A 14,661-nucleotide genomic window follows, 5' to 3' on the forward strand; every position below is an offset into this window, starting at 1 on the left:
CAGGAGTTCATGGTGATGACACTCAGGTGCTGGGCCAATGTGACGAATCTCTTCCACCTGGGGTGACTCACAGCCAATGTTCCTTCCTGGAGATTACAGGCTTGGGACTCACTGAGACTTGAGTCTGTCCCCCTGACAGAGGTCAACTGCAATCCATGTGATGGCAAAGGCTGGCTCAGCAGCCTGTCCCTCTTAAGGCCCCCTGCCCCCAACCCCGTGTGAGCAATGTCCTTTATTGCCACCCTCCACCCTCGGTGAGGCGTCTTGGAGTCGTGGGTACCATCACTCCCTCTTCTCTTTATATTTAATCAGCCACCAAGTCTCCTCTCCGTGCTTTGTCCCCAGGACTTTCCAGATGGGCACTATTTGTGTTGTTTTCCTTTCTCTGCTACCACCTTTGTCCAAACCAGCCCTCCTCACTGTTGTCACAGGCCCTTACACGCCTCCCTGCCCACCCGCTTCCCACATCCTGCAGACTAGCCTCCCTGAAGCATTCTTCCATCATGTCATGCCTGCTCAGGAACCTTCCTTGACTCCCTGTTCAGGCAACGTGGCCCTGACTTTCTGCCTGACCTTGAGGTCCTCTGGGACACTGTCCCGACTGAGGCAGCTGGGGCCCTGTGGGCGGTCAGTGCTTCTCTCCACGTCTGAGAACAGAGTCAACAGAGCCCGTGACAAAGAGAAAGGAAGGGACGAGCCAGATGGGGGCAGCCAGAAGTAACACTGAGGGCACTAGGAACATGGGGGTCTTGAAGACAGCGTATGAGGGTCGTTTGGCAAAATGGCGGTGGTAAACCATGGCGCCCCTCGTCTCCTCGTCACCTCCTTGCCATCTACGGTCTTTAGGGAATGGAAGGCTTCTGCTGCCTTGAGTAGGTCAGTGGCAGGTGACAGATAGGAGATAGACCCTGGGGAAACAGCTCCTCGGGCAGAGGGTACCAAGCTGGGTCACCCTGGATAGGCCTCTTCCCTCCTGCAGGGCTCCTTTAGCTCTCATGTGTCACACGTTTCACAGATGTATCCATGTCACCCCTTCGCTGATCACTCCAGGGAGTACTTGTGGACACAGGGGTGGACACCAGGTCTGAGAGCTCCCGCAGCTTGCAGACAGCAGGAACCAGGCAACTGCAGACCGTGTCGTCCAGCAGAATGGCTTCCAGGTTGCAGTCATGATCCCACATGTGTGAATTTGGACTCAGTCCCTCGGCCTGGTGTGAGATTTCAAGCAAGTCAGTTGGCTTCCCTGAACCTCAACTTCTCCTTCGGCAAAGCAGATAAGAAAACTTACAGTCAAGCGCAGTGGCACACGCCTGTAATCCCAGTGATTCAGGAGGCTAAGGCGGGAGGATTGCAAGGTCAAGGCCAGCCTCAGCAACTTAGCAAGACTGTCTCAAAATAAAAAATACAAAGGGCCGGGCTGTATCTACTGCTCAGTAGTAGAGTGTCTCTGGGTTCAATCCCCAGTACAGAATCAGGTACTGGGGGGTGGGGTGGGAGGAGAAGAAGAAAAATTACTTTTTGGAAACCTGAGGTGGCCATCTAACTAGCTGAACAAAAGCAGTTAGTCACACTCAGTTGTGTGACTTTACTACGAGTCTCAGCCTCCTCATGTATAAAGTGGGTATAATCACAATACATACCTGAAAGGGTTAGCTATCATGAAATTTAAATGCATTATATGTATATTAAGATATGCAAGGATGTGATTGATGGAAAGGGGGAGCAGCTAGGGCTATAGAAGAGCGAAGGGACATCCATCCCTCAGGAGGCACATGTGAGTCCAGGTCCTTTGGCACGTCCTCCCCACCGGCTGTATTCTGGAGCCCCACACCTGAGCTCATTCACTGAGAACAGCTCTCCTGTGCCCACTCTATGCCCACCTAGCTGGCCCTTTGGATAGTGGCACATAATTATGATCTGTATTGGCCTGTGGGAATGTATGAGATACAGGGGGCTTTGGAAGCATGCTTTGTGGGAGAGAATGGCAATACATCTCTGGGGAGAACTCCTGCACCCTACATCTGACTTTGGCTTCAGATGCCCGGCGGAAGGCCACACCCACAATGGGTGACTCGTCTGGGTGTCCACCTCCTCGAACCACATTCATGTGCTCCTGGCTGAGCAGGCAGCCTTGGCCTCAGCCTCATCATCTCAGGAGCGTCTGTCCTGCTTTTCCAAAGGGGAAATGGACCCTCAGCCTGTGCCTGGAAGAGGTTGCCAAGGAAAGTGAGTTGAGTCTTCTAGACTCGTTGACATGGTGTTGCCCAGCTGAAAGACAAACACCACTGTGGCAGCCGCTCCCTCCAGGGGAGAGCTCCCCCAAGGGTGGGAGACAGTTCTCTCTCTTGGTCCCTGAATGCCCAGCTTTCTGCTGCATGGCTGCCTGGTCACCTGCCCTGGGGCTCATCCATGTGTCCAGAGAGCTGCTTAGCAACCTGGTTTAACTGGGTGACTGTGTCAATAGCTCAGGACCAAAGGCCACAGAAGCCAGAGTTCACTCGCTCTTCCAAAGCCGAGGACGGGTGACACTACTCAGCTGCCAGCCTAAAGCCCCTCCACACGGAGCCTTGCTCTCAGCCACAGACCTCTGACTTCTTGTCCTGTCGATCTCCCAAGCACAAGCATTGGGACCAGAGTTACCATGGGAGAAATCATCCCAGCTAGGTGGGCATAGAGTGGGCACAGGAGAGCTGTTCTCAGTTAATGAGCTCAGGCGTGGGGCTCCGGAATACAGCCGGTGGGGAGGACGTGCCAAAGGACCTGGACTCGCATGTGCCTCCTGAGGGATGGATGTCCCTTCGCTCTTCTATAACCCTAGCTGCTCCCCCTTTCCATCAATCACATCCTTCTTTAAGGAGACCAGAGATACTCTTCGCCTAAGAACCCTGTCTCTGCCTCTAGTTGGATGGTGGCTGGGACCCTCCTGATGGGATCTTTGGTGGTTCTTTCCTTCAAGATGGGATCTGGCTGGGGGCGGGTGAGCATGAGGAAGGCATGATGCCCCTGGAGAGTTTCTCCTGTGGGCTGGTTTCACTGCTGGCTCTCACACCCAGCAGTACCAATAAAATTGATGATAATAATTAAGGCCATATAATCACTGTGTGTTTATTTATCCCCCAAAAGCCTCCTTTCCCTGACTCCCATCATGACCTAACCCATCCTTTTCATCGGCTGTGGGTGTTAACTATGGCTCTAATAAAAAGTGGTATGTGTTTCCGCTCCCATGGCCCCAGGGAGCAGCTCTGCTCTCACCCTCTCCTCAGCACAGCAGGGGGACACTGTTCTCCCCATTTTCAGAAGGAGCAGCTGAGGCAGGAAGCAGGTATCACAAAGAATGAAATCCCATGTGGGAAGGTGTAAAGGCAGCAAAGACTGCCTTCTTTTTAGAATCTTCTCCCTCCTTCCAGCTGTGCTCCTCCCTCCGGGAGTAATTTCTTCACTTCCCTGTCCCCCACTAGGGCCACTCACAGCTGGCCACTGTTGATCCCTCTGAAGTCTAACCATGCCATATATTTAGTATCAGCCAGCAATAAACACTACTGGGTGACAGTGGCCAAATTACTTCCCTGAGCATATTTCCTTGATCTTGCAAAAGTTAAGACTCCGTGTACTTAAAAACAGTACAAAACCGCAAGCGTGGATGCCGTGGGGTTCCCAAAGGTTATTTGTGTTCCTGACTCACAGGAACAGGTGCAATTTCAAACTTCTGGTGAAAAAGGTACTGGTTCCCAAGTCATTGGAGTCGGCCTGGTGTGTGCGCCATGGAACGTTGCCCCAGAGAGAAGTGGATTCCTTGAAACCCACTGCTGCGGGGTGACTTCCTCGGATCCCCGGCCTGCGCTCCTCTATTTGAGGTGCTTACTGACTTCTGCGCCAGTGGTGTAACACGGGAACTTGCTTGCACTCATCCAAGTTTGCTGCCAGCCTGTGCCTGAGCCTCCAGGCTGGACCCTACCCATTTCATGCCCTATCCCATTTTACAGAGGGAAAAAATGAGACCGGGGGAAGGACGTTGGGAGTAGCAGTGAAAAGCCGTGAGAACTCTGGAGGCCAGGATTCCTTTCTCTCTCCCCATCTCGGCTGCGCCTTCCCACCGCCTGACTTGCCTACTGGGAAGGCTGTTCAGCCCTACGGCCCCACCCTCGAGTCCGGCTGCGCATCGCCCTTTAAGGGGCCGGCCTCTCACCTCCCTGACCTTGCCCCGCCCCTGCGGGGCCGCACTGCGCCTGCGCCGCGCGCCCGAGACCTGGGGTTGGGCAGGACCCAGTTCCGTGCAACTTTCAAGTGAGTTGCAAACTCCGCCCCGGAGGCCGGTGCCGGTTGCCTGGCGCGCTGGGACCGCGGCCACCCGCAAGAGCGAAGACCGACACCCGGCACCCCGGCCGGGGACCAGCAGCGGCGCCCGGCAAGGGCCGAGCACCTGGTTCTCCGCGACAGAGCAGGTCCCAGCCGCAACTGCCGCGCCGCGCGGCTGGGCGGAGAGCGAGCCCGCCGGTGCCAGCTCCCGAGCCGGCTTCCTCCCTGCCCACCGCCTGCCCCAGTCCGCTGGTCTCAGGGTTCTCCCGGTTCCCCGCACTTGCAGGTCGGAGTCAGTGGGCGGCGAGCCCCACCTTTGCCAGGGGACAGCCGGATCGACCCTCGGGTTCCTGCACCACCACTGAGTCCCCCTTCCCAGCCCCCGCGTGAGCGCCCTCCTGGGCGTCTTTTGGGGGCCCTCCCCTCGTCCCCAAGCCTGTCAGGATGGTGTCCTGGATGATCTGTCGCCTGGTGGTGTGAGTATGGCCACTCTCAGACCCCTTCTTTCCCTGGTGTCAGCCTGCCCCTCGGGTGGAAGCTGGGCACGTCTGGCGGGGACGGAACTTTCTGAGCTTCATCACACCTCCCCCAACACTCACCGCAAAGGTTAACGGACTGGGGGCCGGCACGCGGGACTGGGCACCGCGTCCTTGCCCCACCCCTCCTCAGAATCCTTGACTGATGGTGACCCTATCCACATGCTCACAGACACATTCTGCAGACAGATGCCTGGGGCTGAGGGCCACAGGCAGACCACGGCCAGAGCAAACACAAGGAAATAGACACACTGTGGGTGGAGAAGCCAGGGGCCTGCTTGCCATCTGAGCAGTCACGTGACTCCCAACCTTGCCTCAGCCTCCTCACTCAGTCCTACCCTTAACCTCTGAGTACTCCAGCACCTGGCTCAAATATGCCTGTCTGCAGCCCAGCGGTGCCAGGTCTGGTGGCTCTGGGCCTGATTGCATACCCAGGGGAGGGGACAGCCTGATGCTCTCACCCACCCTGTCTAGCAGCTGTGCTCTCTCTCCATCATGTACCCATGGGCCACGGGTGCAGGCCTGGGCAGGCTTGGGATGTTTGTAAACAGCAGGGTGGGGAGGTGGCCTCCGGGGCACTGACTCAGGCACTGTGGGTTGTGCAAGCCAAGCGGGAAAAACAGGGCAGGCCCTGCCACTGCGCACCCCAGTAGGGGAGGCAGCCACCTGGCAGGGTGCAAGGGGAGCATGCTGCCCCTCACACTCCCCCGGCTGCTCTTCCAGGCTGGTGTTTGGGATGCTGTATCCAGCTTATGCATCCTACAAGGCCGTGAAGACCAAGAACATTCGTGAATATGTGAGCATGAGGGGTGGCAGGAGGGCTTGGCCGAGGTGGGGTAGGATGATGGCCCTGGCGGGGGACTCGTTGAGGTGTGGAGGGTCTGAGCTGGCCTGCCCCTTCTCTAGGGGCACACTGGAGTGGCACATCCTGAGTGGAGTGGCGAAGGAGGGAGTGGGCCCTGTCGAGGTGGGTGTGGGCGGAGGGCAGGCCATTGGGTGCCTGTGGAGGTGCACGGGGTGGGCACAGGAATGAGCGGCAGCTTGGCAGAGGCTCCTGTCCAGCCAGGCATGGGGGAATGCAGCAATGCAGCGGGACAGGCTCTCTGGAATCTCTGGGCTGGGCCAGCCAGGGGCGGTGTTGGCACCGCAGGCTCCGAGGCCGACCTCTGTGCTCTGTGTCCCACAGGTCCGGTGGATGATGTACTGGATCGTCTTTGCGATCTTCATGGCAGCTGAGACCTTCACGGACATCTTTATCTCCTGGTCTGGGCACAGGGGTTGGTGGGCCACGGGGCCGGGAGTCCTACCCTTGGCCTGGCTCCTGGGCTCACCTTGCCCCTCTGTGTGCTGGCAGGTTCCCTTTCTATTATGAAATCAAGATGGCCTTTGTGCTGTGGCTGCTTTCGCCCTACACCAAGGGGGCCAGCCTACTTTACCGAAAGTTCGTCCACCCGTCCCTGTCCCGTCATGAGAAGGTACCCTGGGGGAGGCGGAGAGAGAGAACCCCGACCCCGGGTTCAGGATGCAGGGACACCTGGTTCTAACACCAGGACCATGGCACCCTGACAAGGCCTGGCCTTCCTGTCGGCCAGATTGACCACATGGGTGCGTGTGAGTGACCGGTGGTGTGAAGTGCCAGCTGGAAGCTGGTTTGGGGATGGGGGGTGGCCCCTCACTGAGGTGCAGGCCAGGCGAGTGGGCGGGGAGCCCCGCTCCTGGTGCGTTCTGGACCTTCATCTGTGGCTGCTGCACACGGGCTCAGGGTGGACCGGAAGGTATGGCAATCTCTGGTGGCTCAGGGTCTGCGGAGGCAGAGAGACTCCCCCGCTGTCCTCTTGAGCTCTCCTCCCCCGGGTCTGCAGGAGATCGACACGTACATTGTGCAGGCCAAAGAGCGCAGCTACGAGACAGTGCTCAGCCTCGGGAAGCGGAGCCTCAACATGGCTGCCTCAGCTGCGGTGCAGGCCGCCACCAAGGTGCTGTGGGCCCAGCCCTCCCGCCGCCCTGCCCACCCCGTCCAGCTTTCTGCCAGGGAGGCAGGAGATGGCAATTAGGGTCAGGGCTAGGGTTTCAGGGTAGGTGAGGTGGTGCAGGACCACGGAGCTGGAAGCGCAGACCTTCCTGGCTGCTCCTATTCCTGTGGCCTTAGTTTCGTGTTCCTGCCAAGTGGCCAGGGGCTGAAGGCTGCTGAGTTGCTTTCAGTTCTGAGCTCTGTGCCCCAGTGATTAGCTGCAGGGTGACCCTTCATGTCCCTGGGCAACTCTACTGAAGCCCCTTCCCCCAGGAGCCCCTGTCCTCCCAGGTGACTCAGCTCCTCCTCCCTCACAGAGTCAGGGCGCACTGGCTGGCCGGCTGCGGAGCTTTTCCATGCAGGACCTGCGCTCCATCCCCGACACCCCTGCCCCCGCCTACCAGGACCCCCTCTACCTGGAAGACCAGGTACCCCGCCGGAGGCCACCCATTGGTGAGTGAACAGAGAGGCCTGGAGTCTTTCTGAGGAAGATGGCCTCCCCGGGGCTGGAGGAAGTTCTGGCCTGGTCCCAGGCCTGGAGACTGTGTCAATGGCCAGGTTTGCTTCCCCGGCCTCTCTGCAGGGTACCGGGCAGGGGGCCTGCAGGACAGTGACACAGAGGAGGGCGGTTGGTCGGATACGGAGGTAGTCCCCCAGCCACCAGCCCGGCCCCGAGAGAAGCCTCTGGGTCGGAGCCAGAGCCTGCGTGTGGTCAAGAGGAAGCCGCTGGTCCGGGAGGTCAGTGGCAAGGAGGTGTGAGGGTGGCGGCTGTGCAGCACCGCAGCCCACGCCTCTCACCGAGTGCCTGCTCTCTCGCCAGGGCACCTCGCGCTCCCTGAAGGTCCGAACGCGGAAAAAGACTGTACCCTCAGACATGGACAGCTAGGGTCTGCGGATCAGGCCCACTCTTACCTCAGGCCCTGCAGGTGCCAGGGCTACATGCAGGAGGCCTTCGGTGCACATCTGGTTTGCTGTGCCAGCCACCTGGGTCGTGTCCCTCCCGGCCCTGTTTGCTTAAGAGCCAGGGCAGAGGCTGTGGGTCTCCGCATTGGGATGCACCCATGGTTCCAGGGCAGGCTGGGCCCAGCGTTCTATTTATTGCCTCCTCAGCCCTCTGCCTTCTCAGGTGTGGGACCAGAGCACCCCCAACCCCTGCAGATGAAACCAAAGTCCACTAACTCTCCATTCCTTCCTGTCCTTCAAAGTACTTGACAGCCTGCTCCAAGGCCTGGTGTGTGTGCCCTTGCAGTGTGTTTTGTGTTGGTGAATGAGGTCGGGCTTGTGAACATTTTGATAAATAAATACATAACGGTGTTCTGCTTCTCTTGATTTATCTCCCCTCCTCATGCCACACTCTACGTCATAGTGCCGGCCAGGCACGGCCAAGTCTAGGGCGGAAGGAGACAGTGCCGGGTGAGCCCAGTCCTCAAAGGAGACCTCAAAGGTGGCACTGCTGTCATGAATGAGCTCTCGGGCAACGCTGAGTGCACAGACTGGAGAGTGAGGGCCAGACCTAACGAGATGCTGGAATCCAAAAAGAGGAGGAACCCAGGATTGGAACGTTCAGCTGTAGGCAAGCCAGGGGGCATGAAGGCGGGGACAGCGAGGGGGCACCTGAAAGCTTGCCCATACAGGCCCAGGGTCCTAGTCCTGAGCCTGGGCTTGGAAGTCTGGCTTCACTCCCAATAGCTCCCCAGGCACAGTAGTTCTCTCAACAGGTACCTTAGGGGTGGCTTGCACTCTGAGGAGTGGCCACCAGAGGGCAGCAGCTGCCGGGATCTGGGCTGCCCCCAGCTTCCAGGTCAAGGAGGGCGGGGCTGGGAGATTGGCCAGAGCCTCGCCCTGCCCGGGCCTGGCTGCTGGCTGCCGGCCGCAGAGATGATGCACAACTCCAGCGGGCCTCCTCTGAAGGCCCTCCCTGCTGCTGGTGGTCGCTGGTCCCTGGCCCGCCATCCACTGCTCTCTTGAGACCCAGGCTCTTAGCTTGGGCTGGCTCCGCTCCACCCCCTCCTCTGATCCCTGGGACAGCCCTCTGGATGCTGGTGTCACCACTGTGCCCCAGGTCTGCCCCCTGTCCACCCCCACGTCTGCTCTTCCTTTCTGCTTTTGAGTAAGCAAAGAGGTGGGTGAGAGCGCTGGATGAGAGGAAGGGGAAAGGGCTGACTCGGATGGCCTGAGAGGAGGAGGATTAACTCTTGGTGTGGGATTATCTGGGTTTTATTTGGGGGAAAGCACTTAATCTGCTGGGGTGCTTTAGCTCCTTGCATGTTGGTGCTCAGTGGCTTCCTATGTGGCCTTACCTGGCACCACGGTGTTGTCTGATCTCCTCATTAATTCATTCCAAAAATCTGTCTTGAGCCTCTGCCAGGTACCAGCCATATTGGCAGGTTTGGTAGGATGCAAAGACTAGTAGTGGCTGGTATCTAGTGTGTGGCTGCGGCACAATAGATGCTGCTTTGAGCCCCTGACATATTAATTTAATCCTCACAATCTCGGAAGGTTGGTACTATTGTTATTATCTCCATTCCACAAATAGGGAAAAAAAAAAAAACAAAAAAGGCACAGAGAGGACAAGTGATTTGCCCAAGGTCACACAGCTAGTAAGTGGCAGAATTGGGCTTTGAGGCAGGCAGTCTGGCTCCAGAGTCAATGTACTTAATCACTATGCAGTACCCAAGTAAATGAGCTGTTCCTTGCCTGGGAGGCAGGGAGAAGGAGACTAACGTGTATGGAACGTTTTGCATGCCTGACCTTGCACTGGGAATTTCACAGGGATGGTTTCTTTGAATCCTCCCAACCCCCCTGTTGGGTAGAGGCTATACCCATTTTACAGATGAAAAATGGGGATTATGAGAGCTGCGGCAGCCGGTCCACAGTGGTGCTGCCCGTGAGTTGGGGACCACGCCTCCCGCTGCAAGTTGGTTCAGGAGTCCTGGAGGTAGAAGACAGGCTCCACAGAACCAAATGGAAGCCGGCAGTGGATGCAGGCGCTGAACCCGGCAAAGGAATGCAGACCAGAAGGGGTGGGATTTTGTGGGACTGGGGCTTCACCTGCCCTCACTCTGGGACAGGTGCTGGGAGTAGGCAGGTCATGCGGCCCCCCCACAGACTTGGCGACTAGCTCTGCACAGCCGGCTGGTGCACACTGTCCCCTGGGGTGCTCCTTCTCCTTGGCCCACTGTCCTCTTCCTGTTTGCACTTTGAACCCCAGGCAGACATCACCTCCTGGGAAGCCCTCCTCAGGCACACCCCTGCCTTGCCTGGCTTGCTCATCTGGACTTCTTGCCATTCTGTTCTTGCATGTACTTTTCTTTCCCCCTGAGTACATCATATTTTCTCCCCTGCTATGTTGTGACTTCATAAAGAACAGACATCTTACTGTTGTATCCCAGCCCAGAACAAGTGGTTTAACCAAAGTGAAATATTTTTGTAAGTGTGTAATTCAGTGGGGAAGTGCTGCTTATTGTCTGACTTCTGTACTCAAGCATCACTTCCTCCATGAAGAGCCCCCTGATTTTCCCAGGGCAGGATTAGAAACATCTTGTCATTTGTTAACCTGTCCTTCTCCCCAGTAGTCACCTACAGCCCCTGCCCTGGGCCTGACACCTAAGCAGCCTGAAAGAGTGTTACTAGAAGAACAAATGCACTCAGTGACCATAGCTCCTCCGGGGTGGGAACAGCCTTGTGCTTTGTTCTTGTGCCCTACAGCACCTTGGGGCTCACCACAAAGCCATGAGACCACCAGGGTCTCCATAAGACCGGTGGACGAATGGTTGGCTCTAGTTGTACAGGTTACAAGACATCCTGGGGCCGCAGGGGAAGGAGTGAGGAGTCCCAGCTCTAGGCATTCCTGGCCAAGCATACACGTGATCCCGAGGCCTGGGGCACTGGGTATCGGCTGGGCTTCCCTCAGAGCCCAGGTGCCCCTCTGAGAACCTCCAGACGTACCCTCCACCTGTCCCTGCTGGCCCTGGGTAGGGTCCCCGGCCCACCCTCAGTCGCTGTGGCCTGGGCTCCAGAGGAAGCCTCATCTGTACTCCCGCCTGCCCACAGTGCCAGTGCGCCTGGCAGGATCAGGGCTGGGAAGGGACCTGAAGCCACCAAGGGCAGCCCCCCCCAGCACAGTGCACCTTTGCTGGGTTCTGGCCCCTCTTGAACCTCCCTCCGCTGCCCCTGGCCAGCTTCCGGGGCCTCCTCCATTTCCTCCCAGTTCCTGGGGCAGGTGGCCCTTCCTTCTGGTCTTCCCTGCTTCTCTGCCCCGCCTCCCTCCATCCTGTGGCCCTTCCAGGTAGTGCTTCCACCTCCCTGCCTCAGCCCGCCACTGTCCCTCCGGTCTGTGGCCCCTCGGCGTCCCGGGCCCCGTCCCTGCCTCTGGCTTCCTGTCACAGCACACGCTGACCCACTGGCCGTGTCTGCGCATGCTGAGCCTCTACACCCAGGCAGCCTGGCCCAGGTGGAGCAGGGGCGTCCTGGTGGGCACCGTCCTCTGCCAAGGGGGCCAGGGGTGAGCGCTCAGGCTCTTGCCCCCACCCCCCACCCAGCACCAGGGCCTGGGGGACCCAATAGTTGGGGATGGGGTCAAAACCTGGGCAGAAGAAGGATGCCCGTTGCTGGGGGAATCCTGGGGCCAGAGCGGGTGCTGCCCGGCATGAAGGTCCTGAGCCCTGGGGCAGAATGGAGGTTAGGTGGGGGGCGGGCGTCAGGAGAAGAAGGAGGGCTCCAGAAGAGGAATTAGGTCAAGGATGTGGGTGGGTGGGTGAGAGGGGAGGTGGCATCTGAGCTTCCTCCTGGCTCCAAAAGCATCTCCACACTTCCCGTCCCCTCCCCCTCCCCCAGGTCCTGGGAGAATTCTCCCGTATTCCCCCTCCCCCAGGGCCCCCACCCCAGGCATTGCCACAGGGGTGGGGGGTGGGGGGGCCGGCCTCAGCTGTCTGAAGGATGGAGGGGCTGGGGAAGCAGGGCTAGGTGCCCAGACGGCCGCGTGTGTGGGAGGGGATGTCCTCAGATGCCCTCCACCCGGCAGTCCCCGCTCTGACGTGGGTGCCCCCCCTCTCCCCGCCCGGATTAGTGGCAGCTTGGCCTGACTCTCCGGGGCTCCTTCCCCCGCCCTGCCTGCTGCCCACCCCTGGGCAGGGGGCTGCTCCACCCGAGGGGCACTGTGCTTGCCCAGGTAAGGGGCTCTGGGGTGGCAAGAGGGCAGCTGGCTGTGGGCACTGCTGTGCCCGTCAGCAGCAGTGTGTGTGTCAGCGTGTGCGTCAGTGCGCGAGGGGTCGGTGCGGGCCGGGCTGGACCCACGCGTGTCCGGGGGAGCTGGTCAGCGTGCCGTGGCCCACTGTGCATGTGCTGGGTGGCTCTCCTTCTGTGTTTGTGTCTTTTGTGTGGCTCCTCAGCTGGGCTCCATCCTCAGACTCAGAACAGTCAGCTACAAGGACTCTGGCCTGTGGCATGGACTCCGAGGCAGGATGGGGAACCGGGTGGGCGTAGAAAGGGGGTCCTTCCCCCAGTCCCACTCCCATCAGCCCCTGGGCATTCCAGGCGCCTGTCCTGAGAGCCCTGGTTCAGTCCGAGGGCTGTGACCTGACAAGAGAGACATGGCACCTGGGGGGTAGGGTGGGGGTGTATCTGTTCTGATCCCCCAGGACAGTCCCATCCTCTTTGGGGATGACAGCAGCAAGCCAACAAGCCCTCAGGGCTCTGGACAGCCCAGGCTCTCTCACTCTGGACTCTTCCAGGCCCCAAGCCACAGCTCTCTCCCCTGGGGTTCTCCCACAAGCCTCCGCTGCTGAGGAGGCAGGCCAGAGGAACAGACGGGGACCACAGGCACCCCAGCCCACCATTGCAACCTGGAGCCAATCTGGAAGCAGGAGGCCAGGTGTAGAGCCTTGGGCCCTAGCCCCTGTTAGACCCTCCACAATCATCTCCCTTGGCACACTCAGGTCTGGCCACCCCCAGGGGAGCTGGGGAAGGAGGGAGTGAGAGTAACTCAGACATGTAAACAATCCCTACCAGCTGGCCCTGCCACAGAACCAGCCTCTGGGGGAGGCAGGGGGCTGGGGGAATCCATGCCAACATGGCCCAAGTCCTGTCCGGTGCCCTTGCCTTTGGAGCCCCTCTCTCGGGGACCCTTCCTCTTCTCTGCAACTGGTGAAAGGTTCTCTGCCTTTGCTCCAGTCTCTCAGGAAGAAGGTTCTGAGATCCCCTTGGTTCCCCTCTCCAGCGATGGTGGTGTTGTGACTTAAGGACCAGGCTAGAGGCCTCCAGAACTCATCCCTTCCAGGGGACAGGAGAGTGGGACGGGGATGTCCCTTCTGTTTCAGGGTGGGTGAAGGCAGGCTGACCATGGCTTCCACAGGGAGGCAGGGGAGTCCAGGGGCAGGAGGTGGGTGCCTGAGGGGAAGGGAAGCGCCCGTTGGGCGTGTGGGTTTCTGTGTGTGTCTGAATCTGTCTGTGTGTGTTTGAATCTGTCTGTTTGTGTCTGTGCTCTGGAACCACCCCCGCAGAGGAGCCGGGATGCTTCCTCGGGTGGAGGGTGCCCTGTTTGCCCATTTCCTCTCCTACTTGCTGCTCCCTCCCAGGAGCCACTCCCATAGGCTCCTCTCCAGCACCAGGCCTGGGAGCACTAGGAACACTGGGGATGCGGCTGACCCCACCAACCCTGGAATGCAAGGCCCGATGGAGCCTCTCTGGTCCCATCACCTCTCTGGGCACTTAGTGAATCCAAAGCTCTTAGACTGAACAGAAGTCCCTCTCAGACTTCTAAGCACAGCACTTTGTGCCGTTTGGGCTTGGAAAGGGGCTTGGGTGTCCGGACCATGAAGAGTAGCTTGGCCAGGTGAGGATGAGGTAGAGCAGACACCAGCCAGAGGGGTGTGCCTATGTGCCAGAGCTGGAGAGGACCGGGAGAGAGTGGTCCAGCAGGCACAGGCCCTGCTGGCGTGGGTCAGAGCGCCCATCACTGACCCGTGAGAACCCGACTGCCCCTGCCAGCTCTGGCACTGCCCCCTCCCAGCCGCCCCGCCCTGGTACCCCGGGGGGCACCCCGCCCCACCGTGGCCTGGTCCGGCCCCTCCCGCCCTTTGCTCCAGTTCCCGGGCTTGGCACCTATAGTGGGGGTGCTGCCCGCCTGCCAGGCTCCGGGGCCGGGCCCACGGGAGGGTGGGGCGGCTGGGAAGCTGGCACGCTGCCCCGGGGGAGCCTCTCTCGGCAGGCGCCCGGGTGCCGCGGGGGGAGGGGGGAACAAAGGGCTCATTCTCCCCGTGCGCAGCCGGTGGCATCGCCGGGGCGTTGGCGGAAGCCCCCGGGGCTCAGGAGGGGGCAGGCCCAGGCGGGGCCGCCGAATCACGGGCTCCTGTTTCCCGCAGGGTGCTGGAGGAGGAAACCGGCGGAGCAGCTTCCCCACTCTCAGTTGCGCGTCTGGCGATGGCGATCAGAGGTCCTGCTGCGCTCTCCGCCGCGCTCTCCCTCCATTAGCCGCGCTGCGCGGTGCTGCGCCCTCGCTGGTGCCTCTCTCCTGGGTCACGGGATCGGCCCCCTTTCCAGGCACGACCCCCTTCCCCGGCCCCTCGACCTTTCCCCCAACTCCGCCATCTCCGACCCGGGGCGCGCGTTCCCCCCGGCCCGGCTCCTTCTCTCCCTCCGGGGGCACTCGCTCCCTAGCCCCGGCCCGGCCCTCCGCAAGGCGCAGCACGGAGTCTCGGCGTCCCATGGCGCAACCCACGGCCTCGGCCCAGAAGCTGGTGCGGCCGATCCGCGCCGTGTGCCGCATCCTGCAGATCCCGGAGTCCGACCCCTCCAACCTGCGGCCCTAGAGCGCCCCCG

The 14,661-nt window shown here is 60.0% G+C and overlaps 2 protein-coding genes across 5 annotated transcripts; both read left to right on the plus strand.

The window, feature by feature from the left end:
• The first annotated feature begins 4,249 nt into the window (after nucleotides 1-4,249).
• Nucleotides 4,250-7,875, plus strand: Reep4 (receptor accessory protein 4). Of its 4 annotated transcripts, XM_047549501.1 has the most exons (10): nucleotides 4,250-4,772; nucleotides 5,005-5,234; nucleotides 5,556-5,628; nucleotides 5,739-5,799; nucleotides 6,019-6,095; nucleotides 6,187-6,307; nucleotides 6,695-6,808; nucleotides 7,161-7,296; nucleotides 7,427-7,581; nucleotides 7,664-7,875. In XM_047549501.1, coding segments are annotated over exons 3-10 (732 nt in total). In that variant the 5' UTR covers nucleotides 4,250-4,772; nucleotides 5,005-5,234; nucleotides 5,556-5,626; the 3' UTR covers nucleotides 7,730-7,875. The 4 variants fall into 4 exon arrangements, with proteins under 4 accessions (XP_047405457.1, XP_047405458.1, XP_047405459.1 ...); XM_047549502.1 differs by lacking the exon at nucleotides 5,005-5,234; XM_047549503.1 differs by lacking the exon at nucleotides 5,739-5,799 and having other exon boundaries at nucleotides 4,251-4,772.
• A 4,012-nt stretch (nucleotides 7,876-11,887) lies between these two features.
• Nucleotides 11,888-14,661, plus strand: Hrurf (HR upstream open reading frame). The gene is made up of 2 exons (XM_047550530.1): nucleotides 11,888-12,013; nucleotides 14,205-14,661. Exon 2 carries the CDS (start codon nucleotides 14,547-14,549, stop codon nucleotides 14,649-14,651), a length of 105 nt encoding a protein of 34 aa, XP_047406486.1. The 5' UTR covers nucleotides 11,888-12,013; nucleotides 14,205-14,546; the 3' UTR covers nucleotides 14,652-14,661.

Source organism: Sciurus carolinensis, chromosome 4 (assembly GCF_902686445.1).
Source record: "Sciurus carolinensis chromosome 4, mSciCar1.2, whole genome shotgun sequence".
NCBI lineage: Eukaryota > Metazoa > Chordata > Mammalia > Rodentia > Sciuridae > Sciurus > Sciurus carolinensis.

What these genes read in the sequence shown, in the direction of transcription:
- Hrurf (XM_047550530.1), top strand. Translation starts at nt 14,547, where the DNA reads ATGGCGCAACCCACGGCCTCGGCCCAGAAGCTGGTGCGGCCGATCCGC.
- Reep4 (XM_047549500.1), top strand. Translation starts at nt 4,741, where the DNA reads ATGGTGTCCTGGATGATCTGTCGCCTGGTGGT. An exon ending in ATGATCTGTCGCCTGGTGGT is followed by an intron (nt 4,773 to 5,555) that starts GTGAGTATGGCC and finishes CTGCTCTTCCAG; the next exon opens with GCTGGTGTTTGGGATGCTGT. An exon ending in CCGCCGGAGGCCACCCATTG is followed by an intron (nt 7,297 to 7,426) that starts GTGAGTGAACAG and finishes GCCTCTCTGCAG; the next exon opens with GGTACCGGGCAGGGGGCCTG.